The 15,725-nt window shown below is 43.5% G+C and overlaps 1 protein-coding gene across 2 annotated transcripts in view; it reads right to left on the bottom strand.

Moving 5' to 3' along the window:
- Nucleotides 1-5,465: 5,465 nt before the first annotated feature.
- LOC115164896 (retinoic acid receptor RXR-alpha-B) overlaps nt 5,466-15,725 on the bottom strand; it is a 35,583-nt gene continuing 25,323 nt past the window's right edge. The window contains exons 4-12 of one of the 2 annotated variants that reach the window (XM_029717800.1): nt 12,966-13,128; nt 12,621-12,800; nt 10,694-10,863; nt 10,266-10,395; nt 9,847-9,979; nt 9,274-9,365; nt 6,464-6,569; nt 6,120-6,323; nt 5,466-5,922 (exon numbers count right to left, since the gene is read on the bottom strand). In XM_029717800.1, coding sequence (XP_029573660.1) covers nt 6,161-6,323; nt 6,464-6,569; nt 9,274-9,365; nt 9,847-9,979; nt 10,266-10,395; nt 10,694-10,863; nt 12,621-12,800; nt 12,966-13,128 — 1,137 coding nt within the window. In that variant the 3' untranslated portion in view covers nt 5,466-5,922; nt 6,120-6,160. Of the gene's footprint in view, nt 6,324-6,463; nt 6,570-9,273; nt 9,366-9,846; nt 9,980-10,265; nt 10,396-10,693; nt 10,864-12,620; nt 12,801-12,965; nt 13,129-15,725 lie in introns of both variants that reach the window. The other variant, XM_029717799.1, reaches the window with a different exon arrangement.

Genomic DNA, 15,725 nt, shown 5'->3' with positions numbered 1-15,725 from the left:
GGGGGTGACCAGTGAGATATATCTGCTGGAGCGCGTGCTACGGGTGGGTGCTGCTATGGTGACCAGTGAGCTGAGATAAGGCGGGGCTTTACCTAGCAGAGACTTGTAGATAACCTGTAGCCAGTGGGTTTGGCAACGAGTATGAAGCGAGGGCCAACCAACGAGAGCGTACAGGTCGCAATGGTGGGTAGTGTATGGGGCTTTGGTGACAAAACGGATGGCACTGTGATAGACTGCATCCAGTTTGTTGAGTAGAGTGTTGGAGGCTATTTTATAAATGACATCACCGAAGTCGAGGATCGGTAGGATGGTCAGTTTTACGAGGGTATGTTTGGCAGCATGAGTGAAGGATGCTTTGTTGCGATATAGGAAGCCGATTCTATATCTAAAAATATATTTTACTCCAGGTGTCCCTCATTATAAATAACGTACAGTCCCTTACTGAGTGGAAATGTAAAGGATTGGGGTACGAATAAAAATCCAATAAAACAAAACCATAGAGAATAATTTCTACTGGAACCACATAAGAGTTAATAAAGAGCTAAATCTCTTTTGGTTTTCAAAAAAAGATCCAGAATTCATATTTTGTGGGAGCAGTTTTCCAAGGAAGCATTTTGAAGATGAGGTAAGACATTTGGTAGTGCTTGTTGCTAGATTCAAAGCAGAAATGTTTCAGTTTCTCATCTTGGAAATCTAAAATTGGCAATGCAGTTGACTACATTAATTATCAACTAGCAACGTCCCCCTGTGGGTTTCTCCACTTTGAAGATTCCTCCACATCAGAGAGCAGATTTAACCATTCAGCAGACGAACAATCCAATGATCTGATCACAATGCCACACGCTGTCTGATGGCAAAGAGAGATAATAGCATAAAAACAAAACCGCTTCATGGGAAAAATCCAGAGGAAGAAATGTGGCCAACTAGTCCGACTCTTCTCCAGTGATTGGAACAGATTTTTTTCCCCCTTTGCTCTGAGACAGAGCGCTGTTCTAATCCTCTGCTCCCATTGTTAGGCCGTGTGTGGGACTTGTATGGGGAAATGACTTTTTGATGGTGGTGGTGGGGACAGTGAGCTTTGCCAGAGAAGGTTTCAGAAGTTAACGGGACAGTTTCTATGTTGACAGTAAAATCTTGGCTGGAACACCAGGCTGCTGACTATAAGGGTTATCTATTTCAGTGGTTTTAAAGATTATGTCTTAAAGGAAAAAGGAGAAAGCACAATATCAAGAGCTAGTGAGATTGTTAAAGGGAAAAGGTTTAATCAAGACTTACACAAGATGTAATTCTCATACATCTAAAGCTGATTTATGTTGGCAGAAAATAATGGTTTGGAATCATCTGTAAGCTGTAATCATCTCAGTATCAAGGCCTATTCTAAGTGTCCATTTCAACAAGAGTTCAAGTGCTAAAAGAAACTACTTGTTTTGAAGTGTACAGTCAAATAGAAACTGTTGGTCAATATAATAATGTTATCATAACCTAATGTAACCTGATATGACATCCGTTTACCCAACACTCTCCTTACCGTACAGAGGCAGGGAAAAGGGAGGCGAGAGCAGCATGGTCAGTCTGGGCTGAGCCAGAAGTCTCTTTTTATTTCATAGAGCGCGTGAACACTGAGGCTGAATTTAACAATGCTAAGAAGGACTCAGACAGGCAGGCAGGCAGGCAGGCAGGCCTCAGGCACACTGGCTGGACAGTCAACAGGCATGGGACCTGAAGTGTGTGTGTGTGCGTGTGTGTGTGTGTGTGTGTGTGTGTGTGTGTGTGTGTGTGTGTGTGTGTGTGTGTGTGTGTGTGTACAGTGGGTATTGTGGGGCATAGGGTGACCCTGTCTTTCTCAGACATGTTATGGAGGCAATAAGGGGAGGGGGTATCGGTCTTCAGCCAATCTCACACCTATCTTAATTAATCACTAAATGTCATTGTGGAGTATGAAATGATCAGACAGTGGAGGCAGAGAAAGAAGACGCAACAAGGGGGTGTATGTGTGTGTGTGTGTGTGTGTGTGTGTGTGTGTGTGTGTGTGTGTGTGTGTGTGTGTGTGTGTGATCTGCTGCACCAGAAAGAGAGTGAGTCCCACCAGCTAGCTACAGCCAGGTCAGATTACTGCTATGTCGTTGGCCTTTGCGCTGATAATCCTGCAATGACTGGCATTTTCCTACCACCTCACCTCAGCCATCTCACACTTGTCAGCTGTGGCCACCAGCAGGTTGATAGGGCCTGTCAATTAGCAGATAATGGTAGGAGGGACTGGATGTCAGAGAGCCGGGGATCCCGGCAGAGATACATCAGACATTCGTCTCTTTACCCTGGGCTATGATGTTTTGTTAGTGAAGAAGCTCTGAGGGGGAAAACAGCCATGAGGACTGAGGAAACTTGACAAAGACTGGCACATTAGTTAGGGGCTCCCTATAGCTCCTCTTAATTCAAAGAGACATCGCAGCCCAACTCTCTATGAGGACATCAACGAGACCAGAGAGATGGCGGCCGATGAGGCATGAGACAATATGCCCAGCATAAACTCCAGAATTAGGACCGGCCAGGTTGACATTTTGAAAAACGTCCTGTCAACACAACCTGTCAGCCTTTCTTATACATCGTTTCAGGAAGCTGCTGCAAACGTCATTCAAATTGTCCGAAATTGAGGCAACGTCAGTGCTGTCATTCACTCACCAAAATTATAAAATGAACTCTAACTCTTAACTTCTAGGACACAATATCCTCAGGGGTTACATTTCGGTATTACCTCTGTATGGTTATGGTTAGGGTTAAAACAGAAAAACTATACAACCTACTGTACTAGAAATGTGAGCAAATGTCTTTAGTCGTCCTCTCAAACAAAATTCTTGACTTTGAGATGTACTCCGGCTAAACATTCTCAGTCATATTAAGTGACCTGACCAAAGTCATAGTTAGGTTTCTTTGACAACATTGTTCTGCAAAGATGCTTTGCCTCTTCCCCAATCACCATTTCATAACAGCCTTATCAACTTAAAAATAATACTAATTTCCTTTTTCTTTGGGCAACGGAGACAAATACTCCCCTGGATATGATTAGTCATGTCAATACACATCACTTCAACCTGAGTGAGACTGAGCCATGTTTAACATTACCTCTAAATTCAATCCAGACTACCAGAACTGGCAGAACTGCTTATTGGACTGCCAACACTAGTAACTTATGATCAGTAAAAATAAATTAAAGGAGTTTTGCAGAAATATTAATGTCACATTCAATCAGTAATAATTAGGGGTAGCGGTATTAGTGCTTTGAGCTTTGGGAAAAGCAGGATATACCTTATTAAAAATGTGCCACGTCTTTGGCTGTCTTGGCTGTGATATCCCCCCAATTCACTATGCTCCTCCTGTACTAGTTTTGTCAATGCCACTTTACAAAAAAGCAATGTCTCCCTCTAGAGGTATGCATGTCACATAACAGTCTACATATTTCCCTCAGCGTCACACATACACATAGCATATTACAGATAGTTGGCATATAGCTTTTCAAAAGTAAAACATTTATGCTACTTATTTAAACAGTGTACCCTAGACACTGTGCTGACAGACGCTGTACCCTACACATAATTGGGTCCTCTGTTTAAATGAGTATCATTAGAAATGTTTTACTATTGAAAAGCTTCCAGGCCTTTAATAAGTAACAGTGAAGTACAAGCTGATGATAAACGTCCTATTTGCACAGGCAGAGAAGGCCATCAGAACAGTGTATACACACCTCGCCACCTTTATAGCTAACACCCTTCATATTTGTATTACATTATAAAAACAAACAAGTTGTACAAGACATGGCAAACACATGACTTAAAACTATACATCATTGGGGAATCGACATCATGGGTTCATTGGGTTGAATTGGTGCATGGGTGCATTGCAAAATGTGACATCAGCTATAACTGGCCTAGAGCATGGTCTGGCCTGGAGCAGCATGTGGAAATGTAGCCAGGGCTGCAGCGAGATTTCTGCTCAGGTAAGCCAATAATACATGCTCTCTAAACAGAACAGGTCAAATAAAGACAGTGAATAAATAAATCATTAAACATCCCTATGTACTACATTTGGTCTTGGTTTACTTCCCAGTAAACAACAGTTTGATGGAGTAAGACAGTTGAACTTAGCTCATGAGACATTTATAACCTATATTCTTCAATATTCAATGGCTATATATAATTATTTTAAAATACCAAAAATGGATGTAGATTGCCCATTTAAACGCCATGTTGCCATGTTTTAAATTAGGAAAAACAAAACAAGATTATTGTTCATCCTAAATACACTAGTCCTGAGTGGCTCAGTAAGCATTGATGATGCTAAAATACAAACTAATAGATCTGCTTCAAAAAACGTGGTTGAACGAGATGCAGGCTATGTTTGCTGCTATTGTTCATTTATTGGTGGTTATTTCATTTTTAAATGAACTGTTTGTTATAACTGTAATTTATTTCTGCTTGAATTTCTGAATTTCTGTCATTTCTGTTATTCAGGGCTCTTGGTCCCAGTATGACTCCCTGATCAAATAAAGGTTAAAATAAATACAATTAAAATAAATCTGAGGTTCCAAAAATATTCCTGGCTGCTCTGCCTGACTATTGTACTTCTGACTGAAACAATTTTTTAAAATTCTCTGCCGTCTTTTGATCTCATCAATCATTATTCTCGTCTGTCTTCTGTTATGCATGGACTGGGAAATGTGGGTTAGAATTTAAATTACAGTGCCCTTATCACAGTGTAACTATTCCTGGTATTACAGTGTAACAAGTATTGCACTTACCCAGTATTACACTTGAATAATGTATGATAGGATTGGTTAGCTTTGGGAGTTATGGATAGGGTTACTGCTGTAAGTAACATTGTAACACATTTTAGCAATGAGTAATTACAACACTGCTATCTTCTCAGAGAGTCACTTACAGACAGTCCCCTACACCAGTGTTTCCCAACTCCATTCCTCCAGTACCCCCACCAGTAAACATTGTTGGTTGCCCCAAACAAGCACACCTGATTCTACTTGTCAACTAATCATCAGGCCATCAATGAGTTGAATCAGGTGAGTTTGTCTGGGGCTACAACAAAAAGGTTTGCTGTTGGGGGTGCTCGTGCACTGGTGTTGGGAAACACTGACCTACACACCTACGCATCATTCTATACATTGGAAGATGTTTACCACTGCTACTCTTTGGAAATACTGACACAAAGCAAACAGCAGCAGCATAAAACCCCATAGCAATACAGAAATGAGCACTACATGTTGATATGTGAATTATCATTAGTGAAGACTGACCCCTTTATTGATGCTCCCCACTACAGTTGCATGCTAGTCATACAGTGGAGGCTGGTGAGATGAGCTATAGGAGGATGGGCTCACTGTAATAGCTAGAATGGAATAAATGGAACGGAGTCAAACATGAGGTTTCCATATGGTGGATGTGTTTGATACCGTTCCATTCATTCCATTCCAGCCATTACAATGAGCCTGTCCTAGCTCCTCCCATCAGCCTCCTCTGTCCTCACAGTGAGCTACTGACTGGAGCCATTCTCTGCTTGACAAAGTTAAGTGCTAGGAGTAGAAAAAATACCCTTGGTTTTGAGCTGAAGTTACCTGAACCATTTTCCCTGTCAAGGGGTTCCAGTTAAAAATGCATTACCCTCTTGTCTGCCGTATATAGTCACATGAGAACATTCTCATTGAGGAGGAGAAGACCAACTACGAGAGACTGAGGTGGGGGTTACATGTATAACAGGAGATCATCCTAGACAACGAGTTTGGCCGGACCATGTTGTTATTATCACAGAATATGAGAATGACAACAAGAGGTAGACCTGTCTAAGGCAGGAGGATGATGAGGTCGCTGGTTTGTGGCACGGAGTCTTGATCAGTTATAACAATGTTCAGTGTTGAATCTGAAGCGAGAAGACATTATCATTCATTGTGAAAAAGGTCTCATGCTTTGAGTTGTTGCAGGCTCTGGGCCTTCAAGACATTTCTCTTTGACACAAAACTATGATAAATACACCTACTGTACATTAAACAAAGCCATAGGTTTGCTGTCCACTAGTTCTTGTGTTCAAACTTACAGTCTGTCAATCAGGCAAATTACCAGTTCTCTTCGTTTTGAGGCAAGTATTGGACAGACAGTCTTTAACTGCAGTGCTGTTTCGTCATTTGGTGTGGAGCTTCCAACATTTCCATGAGGAATGTGTCAACGGGTGTATCCCCTATCAGTTTGAAGAAGAACAGGTGCTCCAGAAACTTGAGGCCAATGGAACGTAGGGCTGGCAATCGAAGTAACAGTTTGGCAAATCTGTATAAGACAAGAACATGTAAAGATTGACTATGATGATAACAAAACTATTATACATCTGGCTGAAATGACATATGTCGCTAAGTACCGTAGAAGTAGGTTCATCAAATATTTGGTGATGACCAAACAATGACCAGTACCTTCCTGGTTGATCGGGGTATTTGTGTTTAGAGTACGCCTCCAGTGAAGCATACACCCCTTCTCTGAGAGCCTCAACCTCCCCTGGGTTTGACAAGCCTTTGGAGTCTACACATATGGAATCAAAACATAACGTGTTACTGGTGACACTTTTAGACCAACACATGAAACACATTAAAACTCTTGTGTAATAGAAATGTCTGCCCAGGAGAGGGCAGTAGTAAACTACTTAACATTGTACTGGTCCAACCCAAACAATGGTTTAATTTTCCAAACTGATGTTAGCTTTAAGGTTTGGTTGAAAATAAGCACACTGAGCGTGTAGCGTTTGAGGTCAATGACGTGGACTTTGAAGGCAAATATTATCAGACTTATGAACAGTCTTATGTACAGAGAAACCAGCAAGAAAATTTTAACTGAAGATGTTCGTTTGACAATGGCCTATAAATGAATCATCACAGCAACTAAACTGAGTTAATATAGGCTTCTGTTTCTATTAATCCAAACCATTTGAGGTGTAAGTCATTGAGATCAAGTCTTAAGTACCGAACTGAATACAGTATCTTAGAAAACGGTTGCCTTTCACACACATACTAATATTGATGGCCAATACACTGCATTCGGAAAGTATTCAGACCCCTTGACTTTTTCCACATTGTTACGTTACAGCCTTATTCTAAAATGGATTACCTCACCAATAAACACACAATACCCTATAATGACAAAGCAAAAATGTATTTTTTTTTAAATTAGTGTAAATTTATAAGAAATAATAAACTTAAATATCACATTTACATAAGTATTCAGACCCTTTACTCAGTACTTTTTTGAAGCACCTTCGACAGCGATTACAGCCTCGAGTATTCTTGGGTATGACGCTACAAGCTTGGCACACCTGTTTTTGGGGAGTTTCTCTCATTCTTCTCAGCAGATCCTCTTAAGCTCTGTCAGGTTGGACTGGGAGCCTCGCTGAATAGCTATTTCCAGGTCTCTCCAGAGATGATCGATCGATTTCAAGTCCCGGCTCTGGCTGGGCCACTCAAGGACATTCAGAGACTTGTCCCAAAGCCACTCCTGCGTTGTCTTGGCTGTGTGCTTAGGGTAGTTGCCCTGTTGGAAGGTGAACCTTCGCCCCAGTCTGAGGTCCTGAGCGCTATGGAGCAGATTTTCATCAAGTATCTCTGTACTTTGCTCCGTTCATCTTTCCCGCGATCCTAACTAGTCTCCCAGTCCCTGCAGCTGGAAAAACATCCCCACAGCATGATGCTGTCACCACCATGCTTCCCCGTAGGGATGGTGCCAGGTTTCCTACAGACGCTTGGCATTCAGGCCAAAGAGTTCAATCTTGGTTTCATTAGACCAGAGAATCTTGTTTCTCATGCTTTGAGAGTCCTTCAGGTACCTTTTGGCAAACTCCCAAGTGGGCTGTCATGTGCCTTTTACTGAGGAGTGGCTTCCATCTGGCCACTCTACCATAAAGGACTGATTGGTGGAATGCTGCAAAGATGGTTGTCCTTCTGGAAGGTTCTCCCATCTCCACAGAGGAACTCTGGAGCTCTGTCAGAGTGACCATCGGGTTCTTGGCCCTGACTAAGGCTCTTCTCCCCCGATTGCTCAGTTTGGCCGATGGCCAGCTCTAAGAAGAGTCTTGGTGGTTCCAAACTTCTTCCATTTAAGAATGATGGAGGTCACTGTGTTCTTGGGGACCTCCAATGCTGCAAAAATGTTTTGGTACCCTTTCCCAGATGTGTGCCTCGACACAATCCTGTCTCGGAGCTCTACGGACAATTCCTTCAACCTCATCACTTGGTTTTTGCTCTGACATGCACTGGCAACTGTGGGACCTTATATAGACAGGTGTGTGCCTTTCCAAATCATGTCCAATCAATTGAATTTACAAAAGGTGGACTCCAATCAAGTTGTAGAAAGATCTCAAGGATGATCAATGGAAACAGGAAGTACCTGAGCTCAATTCCGAGTCTCATATCAAAGTGTCTGAATACTTGTGTAAATATGGTATTTCTGTTTTTTATTTTTAATACATTTGCAAAAATGTCTGAAAACCTGCTTTTGCTTCGTCATTATGGGGCATTGTGTGTAGATTGAAGAGGAAAAACATTTGTTAAATCCATTTTAGAATAAGGCTGTAACGTAACAGAATGTGGAAAATGTCAAGGGATCTGAATACTTTCCGAATGCACTGTATTGTTGATAGTTTAGGAGGAAAGCAAAACATTAAAATGGTTCAGGCTTTACATAACACACTACATTTGGAAAGTAGGCCATCAAAATCTATTCCTCTTAACAACCTGATTCAAATGTGTTAAACAGAGACCAGGCATTTACTTCATATAATACACACACACACACACACACACACACACACACACACACACACACACACACACACACACACACACACACACACACACACACACACACACACACACACACACACACACACCCGGGGCTACTGGATTTGTATTAGAGAGAGCCTGGTTTATAATAGGATGTTGGTGTGGTGTATTAACATTAAATATAACCCTGCTCTATTCACCTCATTTATATATTTTATATAGTGCTCTGTAACACAAGTCATACTGTCTTCATATTCCTCCTCTTCACATTTACAAATGAATATGCATTGAACAGGTATACACTACAGTATATCAGTATTACTACTGTATGTAAACAACACAAAGCAACCTTGACTAAGAATAGGCCTGAAATAAGAGTCTTTGTCCCATTCATGTACAGAACAGCTTGATGAGTTGCTATCCAGGATGGAGTGTGTGATGTACAGTAGACCTACCTGGGTTGAAGAGGACGATGGCTCGAAGGCACCCTAACTCAGACCTGTCCATCTGCATGTCTCGCATTTTAGACACCAGCTCAGTCAGCACTCTGTGCAGGTAAAACAAGCTACTTTAATATACTGACAACATTCCTCTGATAGCCTTGGATGTATCGCTGTTTAGAATTCATGGCCCCAACAACTCTTCAGAGACAAAATATTCAAAGATTAATTCATCACTCTGCAAGCATTACAAATGCACAAAATGTTGCATGTCAGATGAAATCTGAGGGAAATATTCATGATCCTACATCAAACCTTCTGAAAAGGTTAGGATTTGAAAGCATGCAAGCATAATTAGGACAGATTTTGCGATAATAAGGCAATGAGCAATGAGCTTGAAAAACCCATGGAATATTTATCAGGAATTTTGAGTAAAATTGGGTTTGTAACACTTTAAATCTTACTCTAACTGTAATTATATGATAGTACTCAATACACTATAAGGTAGATTATTCAAGTATCCAATGGTACCAATGAATGGACTAACTGTGATGATGAGGATCTGTGAGCCAGGCTGTTAGTGTTTACCTGTCAAAGATGGCCCCCACACCTGCACTGTGGGCGCTGTTGCGATGCACTTGGAGTCCGTTTGCCAGCAGAATGCTGTCGTTCACAGTGATGGAGCGATGGGAGAAAGAAGCTATGAGGAGCTCATTCCACCCTGAGGGGTAGAGAGGGAAACCTCTAACTGGGTCATATTCATTAAAGCATGCAATGGGAAACGTTACAAAACATTTTCCAATGGAAAATGTAATGAGCATTTCTTGTTGGATAAGTTAAAACATCCCCTCCTTGTTCAGGTCCATTTGGAGCCTAATGAATATGGCCTTGCTAAGTGGTGGGACATCAAGTAAAAGGCAAGTAAATCCCAGTTGTCAGAGCTGCTCAGTTTGGATAAATGATTTCCCCGTACAGGTTTGACCACAGCAGATGAGATCAGACGATACCTGCTCTTAGGAGGATGACCTGGTCGTCCAGAGCCAGCTCTGAGAAGTGGGGGATCATCTTGGCCCACTCCACTAAGGTAAAGAGCTGCTTGTCTGTTGCCTGGCATATATTGGTCACAGGGTCGTTGGGCTGGGGAGACAGAGTGGAAGTCAGGGGGTCAAGAGTTCATCAGAGACCTGAGCTGGAGGGATACAATGAGCTTGAGTTAAATATGGCCTCTACCAAGGGGACTTTTCTGTGGTGGTTTCTAAAGCAAATTGAAGAACATTCAGCTTGTGTCTCATCTATACCTCCCGCCTAAGCAGTTAGGATAAGATGGGGGAATGAGGTTGCTTTGCCAGTATGTGATATACAGTGTATGCTACTAAATAGTCATAGAGTATAGTAAGTGATCAGTAATACGTTATATAGTGTGCAGTGAACTCACTGAGTTGGTGGGCACGCCCAGGCTCCCCTTGATGTATGTCTTGGTCTTTGGCTCCACAGCGAGCTCCGCCTCCTCTATCCTCTCCACAGGCATGTCCTCGTTAGCACAACCTAACGAGTCCGCCTCACTCTCACTCTTCTCCTTGGCTCTCTGGCGCTCGTCCTGCACAGCTGGGGTCAAAGCATTGAATGTAGCTTCTGTTATAGACAGCCCCATATAACACTGTCCAGGGCCAGCTCAGAGAAGTGTGGAATGCTCTTAGCCTACTCCACCAAGATGAAGATCTCCTTGTATAGCATGACATTTGATATGAATGGCCTCATGAAGAGTTTATGAAAGGTTCAGTAAGCTTTAAAAGTTATATTTTGTTTACAGTGGGACCAAAGTGTTAATCAGTGGTGTCTCAGTATATGAAACTATTGGCTAAGAACCAATTAAACATCAAACATGATAAACAGTACAATAAGCAGGGAAAGCGTCCGTATTCCACAACGAGAGCTCATTTCTTCACCAGCCATGCCCTGAGGGTAGATACAGGAACTGTGCTGACAGACGCTGTACCCTAGACACTGCGGTGACAGAGGCTGTACCCTAGACACTGTGGTGACAGAGTCTGTATCCTACACACTGTGGTGACAGAGGCTGTACCCTAGACACTGTGGTGACAGAGGCTGTACCCTAGACACTGTGGTGACAGAGTCTGTATCCTAGACACTGTGGTGACAGAGTCTGTATCCTAGACACTGTGGTGACAGAGTCTGTATCCTAGACACTGTGGTGACAGAGGCTGTATCCTAGACACTGCGGTGACAGAGGCTGTATCCTAGACACTGTGGTGACAGACGGTGTACCTTAGACACTGTGGTGACAGAGGCTGTACCCTAGACACTGTGGTGACAGAGGCTGTATCCTAGACACTGTGGTGACAGAGGCTGTATCCTAGACACTGTGGTGACAGACGGTGTATCCTAGACACTGTGGTGACAGAGGCTGTATCCTAGACACTGTGGTGACAGATGGTGTACCCTAGACACTGTGGTGACAGAGGCTGTATCCTAGACACTGTGGTGACAGATGGTGTACCCTATAAAGTATGTTGTGCTGTGCGTGTGTGTGTGTGTGTGTGTGTGTGTGTGTGTGTGTGTGTGTGTGTGTGTGTGTGTGTGTGTGTGTGTGTGTGTGTGTATGTGTGGTGGGTTCCTATTCAGTAGCACAGCAGAGGAGTATCCTATGGAGCAAGCTAAATCTACTCAGGGTTTTCTAAAGCTAATTAGCTTCCGTTAGCTTCACAGTCCAGCACAGGCTTCATCCGTACTATGACGGTGGATATTGCTCATCCGCCTGCTGCGAACTCTAGCAGGCTTGTAACTGTGCGTGCATGTCGCACGTGGCTAGTCAAACGCCGAACTCTTCATTGAGACAATGCTGAAACGTCAATCCATGGGCAAGTCACTTTTTAAACAATTTTAACACACAAAAAAGCATTTGATTAATAAAATATTTAATCAGTCTTCTTCCTCAAATGAAGGGGATGATGTCGCAATCTTTGCGAGAGGGAGGGAATCTGATTTCATTAGTCCTCAACTTGTGGCTCAGACACTTCATTCTGGATAAATGGAGATAGCCCTGAGTTAGCCTTCCCTGGATCAAGTTAGTTCTTAAGGATTCGTTGCCATAGACATTTACCTGACAAAAATGTACATGACTGGTTATTCCAAGTTTAACTCAGAGTTGACCAATGCTACCTCACTAACTCCTCAAACCTGCTTCGTAGGATACCCTTTTGGTTGGTGCATTGTGGAGGAAGTCAGTCATGTGTGTTTGCGAGGGGACAAGGACAGTGGAGGAAGCAAAGCAGCACGCTGACGTTGGTTTCACATGAGTGTCTGTCTGTGCTCACTCTTTCAGGTCATTTCCTGGAGCATACCTTCTCTCTTCATGCCCATGGCCAGACACTTCTGGTAACGGCAGTACTGACATCGGTTGCGTTGGCGCTTGTCAATCAGACAGTCCTTGTTGTCTCGACAGGTGTACGTCAGCTCTTTCCTCACTGTTCTCTTGAAGAAGCCCTTGCAACCTTCACAGCTATATACTCCATAGTGTTTACCTGCCAGAACAATACATACAACGGTTTAGTTCTTCCCTTCATGCTTGTTTAGTAGAATGACAATGATTTGCATTTTGAGATGAGGGACCCCCCAGCCTGTAGGGCCCTGTATTGGGGATCAGGGAGACGTTGTGGGGCTGTTGTGGGGACGTTTGGGGCGCTGACCTGAGGCGCGGTCTCCACAGATGGCACAGATGTGTTTGTTAAGGGAGAGACAGGTGCATGTGGGCTGAGCAGGAACCTTTAGCACTCTGTTTTGGCCCAGTGGGGGTTTGATGTCCTCTGTGCTGATAATGCTGCTGCTACTGGAGATCACTGGGAAGCTGAGCTGGAAACAAGCAACAAAGAGAACAGACTAGACTGTCAGAGTGGAGACAAAGACGCTCATCTCTCTCATTCTTCGCACACACACACACAGCTGACACGCAGCCACATACAGTCTTGAGATCTTGTACCACAGTGATAAACAGACACCATTTAGACAACACTGTGTTGTGGTGATTCACATTGCATCCTCACGTTGCCAACATCCTAATTTTAGACTGGAGAATATGTTGTTCTTATTTTGGCTGAGTCCAACCCCTACAGGTAGAAGAACAACCACATACATAAACCGAATTCAAATCTTTGTAATGAGGGTTTATTCAGGTCTCCTCTTAGACCTTAGATGCCAAATATGGACATTTGTTTTCGGATGTCTTGGATTTTGGGAGAGAGGTTCAAATCAAATCAAACAAAAATTGTCACATACACATGGTTAGCAGATGTTAATGCGAGTGTAGCGAAATGCTTGTGCTTCTAGTTCCAACCATGCAGGAATATCTAACAAGTAATCTAACCTAACAATTTCACAACAACTACCTTATACACACAAGTGTAAAGGAATGAATAAGAATATGTACATAAAAATATATGAATGAGTGATGGCCGAACGGCATAGGCAAGATGTAGTAGATGGTATAGAGTACAGTATATACATATGAGATGAGTAATGTAGGGTATGTAAACATTATATAAAGTGCCATTGTTTAAAGTGGCTAGTGATACATTTATTACATCAAGATGGCAAGATGCAGCAGATGGTATAGAGTACAGTATATACATATGAGATGAGTAATGTAGGGTATGTAAACATTAGTGGCATTGTTTAAAGTGGCTAGTGATACATTTATTACATCAATTTTTCCATTATTAAAGTGGCTAGAGTTGAGTCAGTATGTTGGCAGCAGCCACTCAATGTTAGTGATGGCTGTTTAACAGTCTGATGGCCTTGACATAGAAGCTCTTTTTCAGTCTCTCGGTCCCAGCTTTGATGCACCTGTACTGACCTCGCCTTCTGGATGATATCGGGGTGAACAGGCAGTGGCTCAGGTGGTTGTTGTCCTTGATGATCTTTTTGGCCTTTCTGTGACATCGGTTGGTGTAGGTGTCTTGGAGGGCAGGTAGTTTGCCCCCGGTGATGCGTTGTGCAGACCTCACTACCCTCTGGAGAGCCTTACGGTTATGGGCGGAGCAGTTGCCGTACCAGGTGATGATACAGCCTGACAGGATGCTCTCGATTGTGCATCTGTACAAGTTTGTGGGTGTTTTTGGTGACAAGCCGAATTTCTTCAGCCTCCTGAGGTTGAAGAGGCGCTGCTGCGCCTTCTTCACCATGCTGTCTGTGTGGGTGGACCATTTCAGTTTGTCCGTGATGTGGACGCCGAGGAACTTAAAACTTTCCACCCACTCCACTACTGTCCCGTCAATGTGGATAGGGGAATGCTCCCTCTGCTATTTCCTGAAGTCCACGATCATCTCTTTTGTTTTGTTGACATTGAGTATGAGGTTATTTTTCTGACACCACACTCCGAGGGCCCTCACCTCCTCGCTGTCGGCCGTCTTGTCGTTGTTGGTAATCAAGCCTACCACTGTAGTGTTGTCTGCAAAGTTGATGATTGAGTTGGAGGCGTGCATGGCCACGCAGTCATGGGGGAACAGGGAGTACAGGAGAGGGCTGAGAACACACCCTTGTGGGGCCCCAGTGTTGAGGATCAGCGGGGTGGAGATGTTGTTACCTACCCTCACCACCTGGGGGCGGCATGTCAGGAAGTCCAGGACCCAGTTGCACAGGGCGGGGTCGAGACCCAAGGTCTCGAGCTTAATGACGAGTTTGGAGGGTACTATGGTGTTAAATGCTGAGCTGTAATCGATGAACAGCATTCTTACATAGGTATTCCTCTTGTCCAGATGGGTTAGGGCAGTGTGCAGTGTGATTGCGATTGCGTCGTCTGTGGACCTATTGGGGCGGTAAGCAAGTTGGAGTGGGTCTAGGGTGTCAGGTAGGGTGGAGCTGATATGGTCCTTGACTAGTCTCTCAAAGCACTTCATGATGACGGAAGTGAGTGCTACGGGGCTGTAGTCATTTAGCTCAGTTACCTTAGCTTTCTTGGGAACAGGAACAATGGTGGCCCTCTTGAAGCATGTGAGAACAGCAGACTGGGATAAGGATTGATTGAATATGTCCGTAAACACACCAGCCAGCTGGTCTGCGCATGCTCTGAGGATGCGGCCGTGGATGCCGTCTGGGCCTGCAGCCTTGCGAGGGTTAACACGTTTAAATGTTTTACTCACGTTGGCTGCAGTGAAGGAGAGCCCGCAGGTTTTGGTAGCGGGCCATGTCAGTGGCACTGTATTGTTCTCAAAGCGAGCAAAGAAGTTGTTTAGTCTGTCTGGGAGCAAGACATCATGGTCCGCGACGTGGATGGTTTTTCTTTTGTAGTCCATGATTGACTGTAGACCCTGCCACATACCTCTCGTGTCTGAGCCGTTGAATTGCGACTCCACTTTGTCTCTATACTGACGCTTAGCTTGTTTGATTGCCTTGCGGAGGGAATAGCTACACTGTTTGTATTTGGTCATGTTTCCGGTCACCTTGCCCTGATT

Source organism: Salmo trutta, chromosome 27 (assembly GCF_901001165.1).
Source record: "Salmo trutta chromosome 27, fSalTru1.1, whole genome shotgun sequence".
Taxonomy (NCBI): Eukaryota; Metazoa; Chordata; class Actinopteri; order Salmoniformes; family Salmonidae; genus Salmo; species Salmo trutta.
This window is presented reverse-complemented; position numbering and strand designations above follow the sequence as displayed.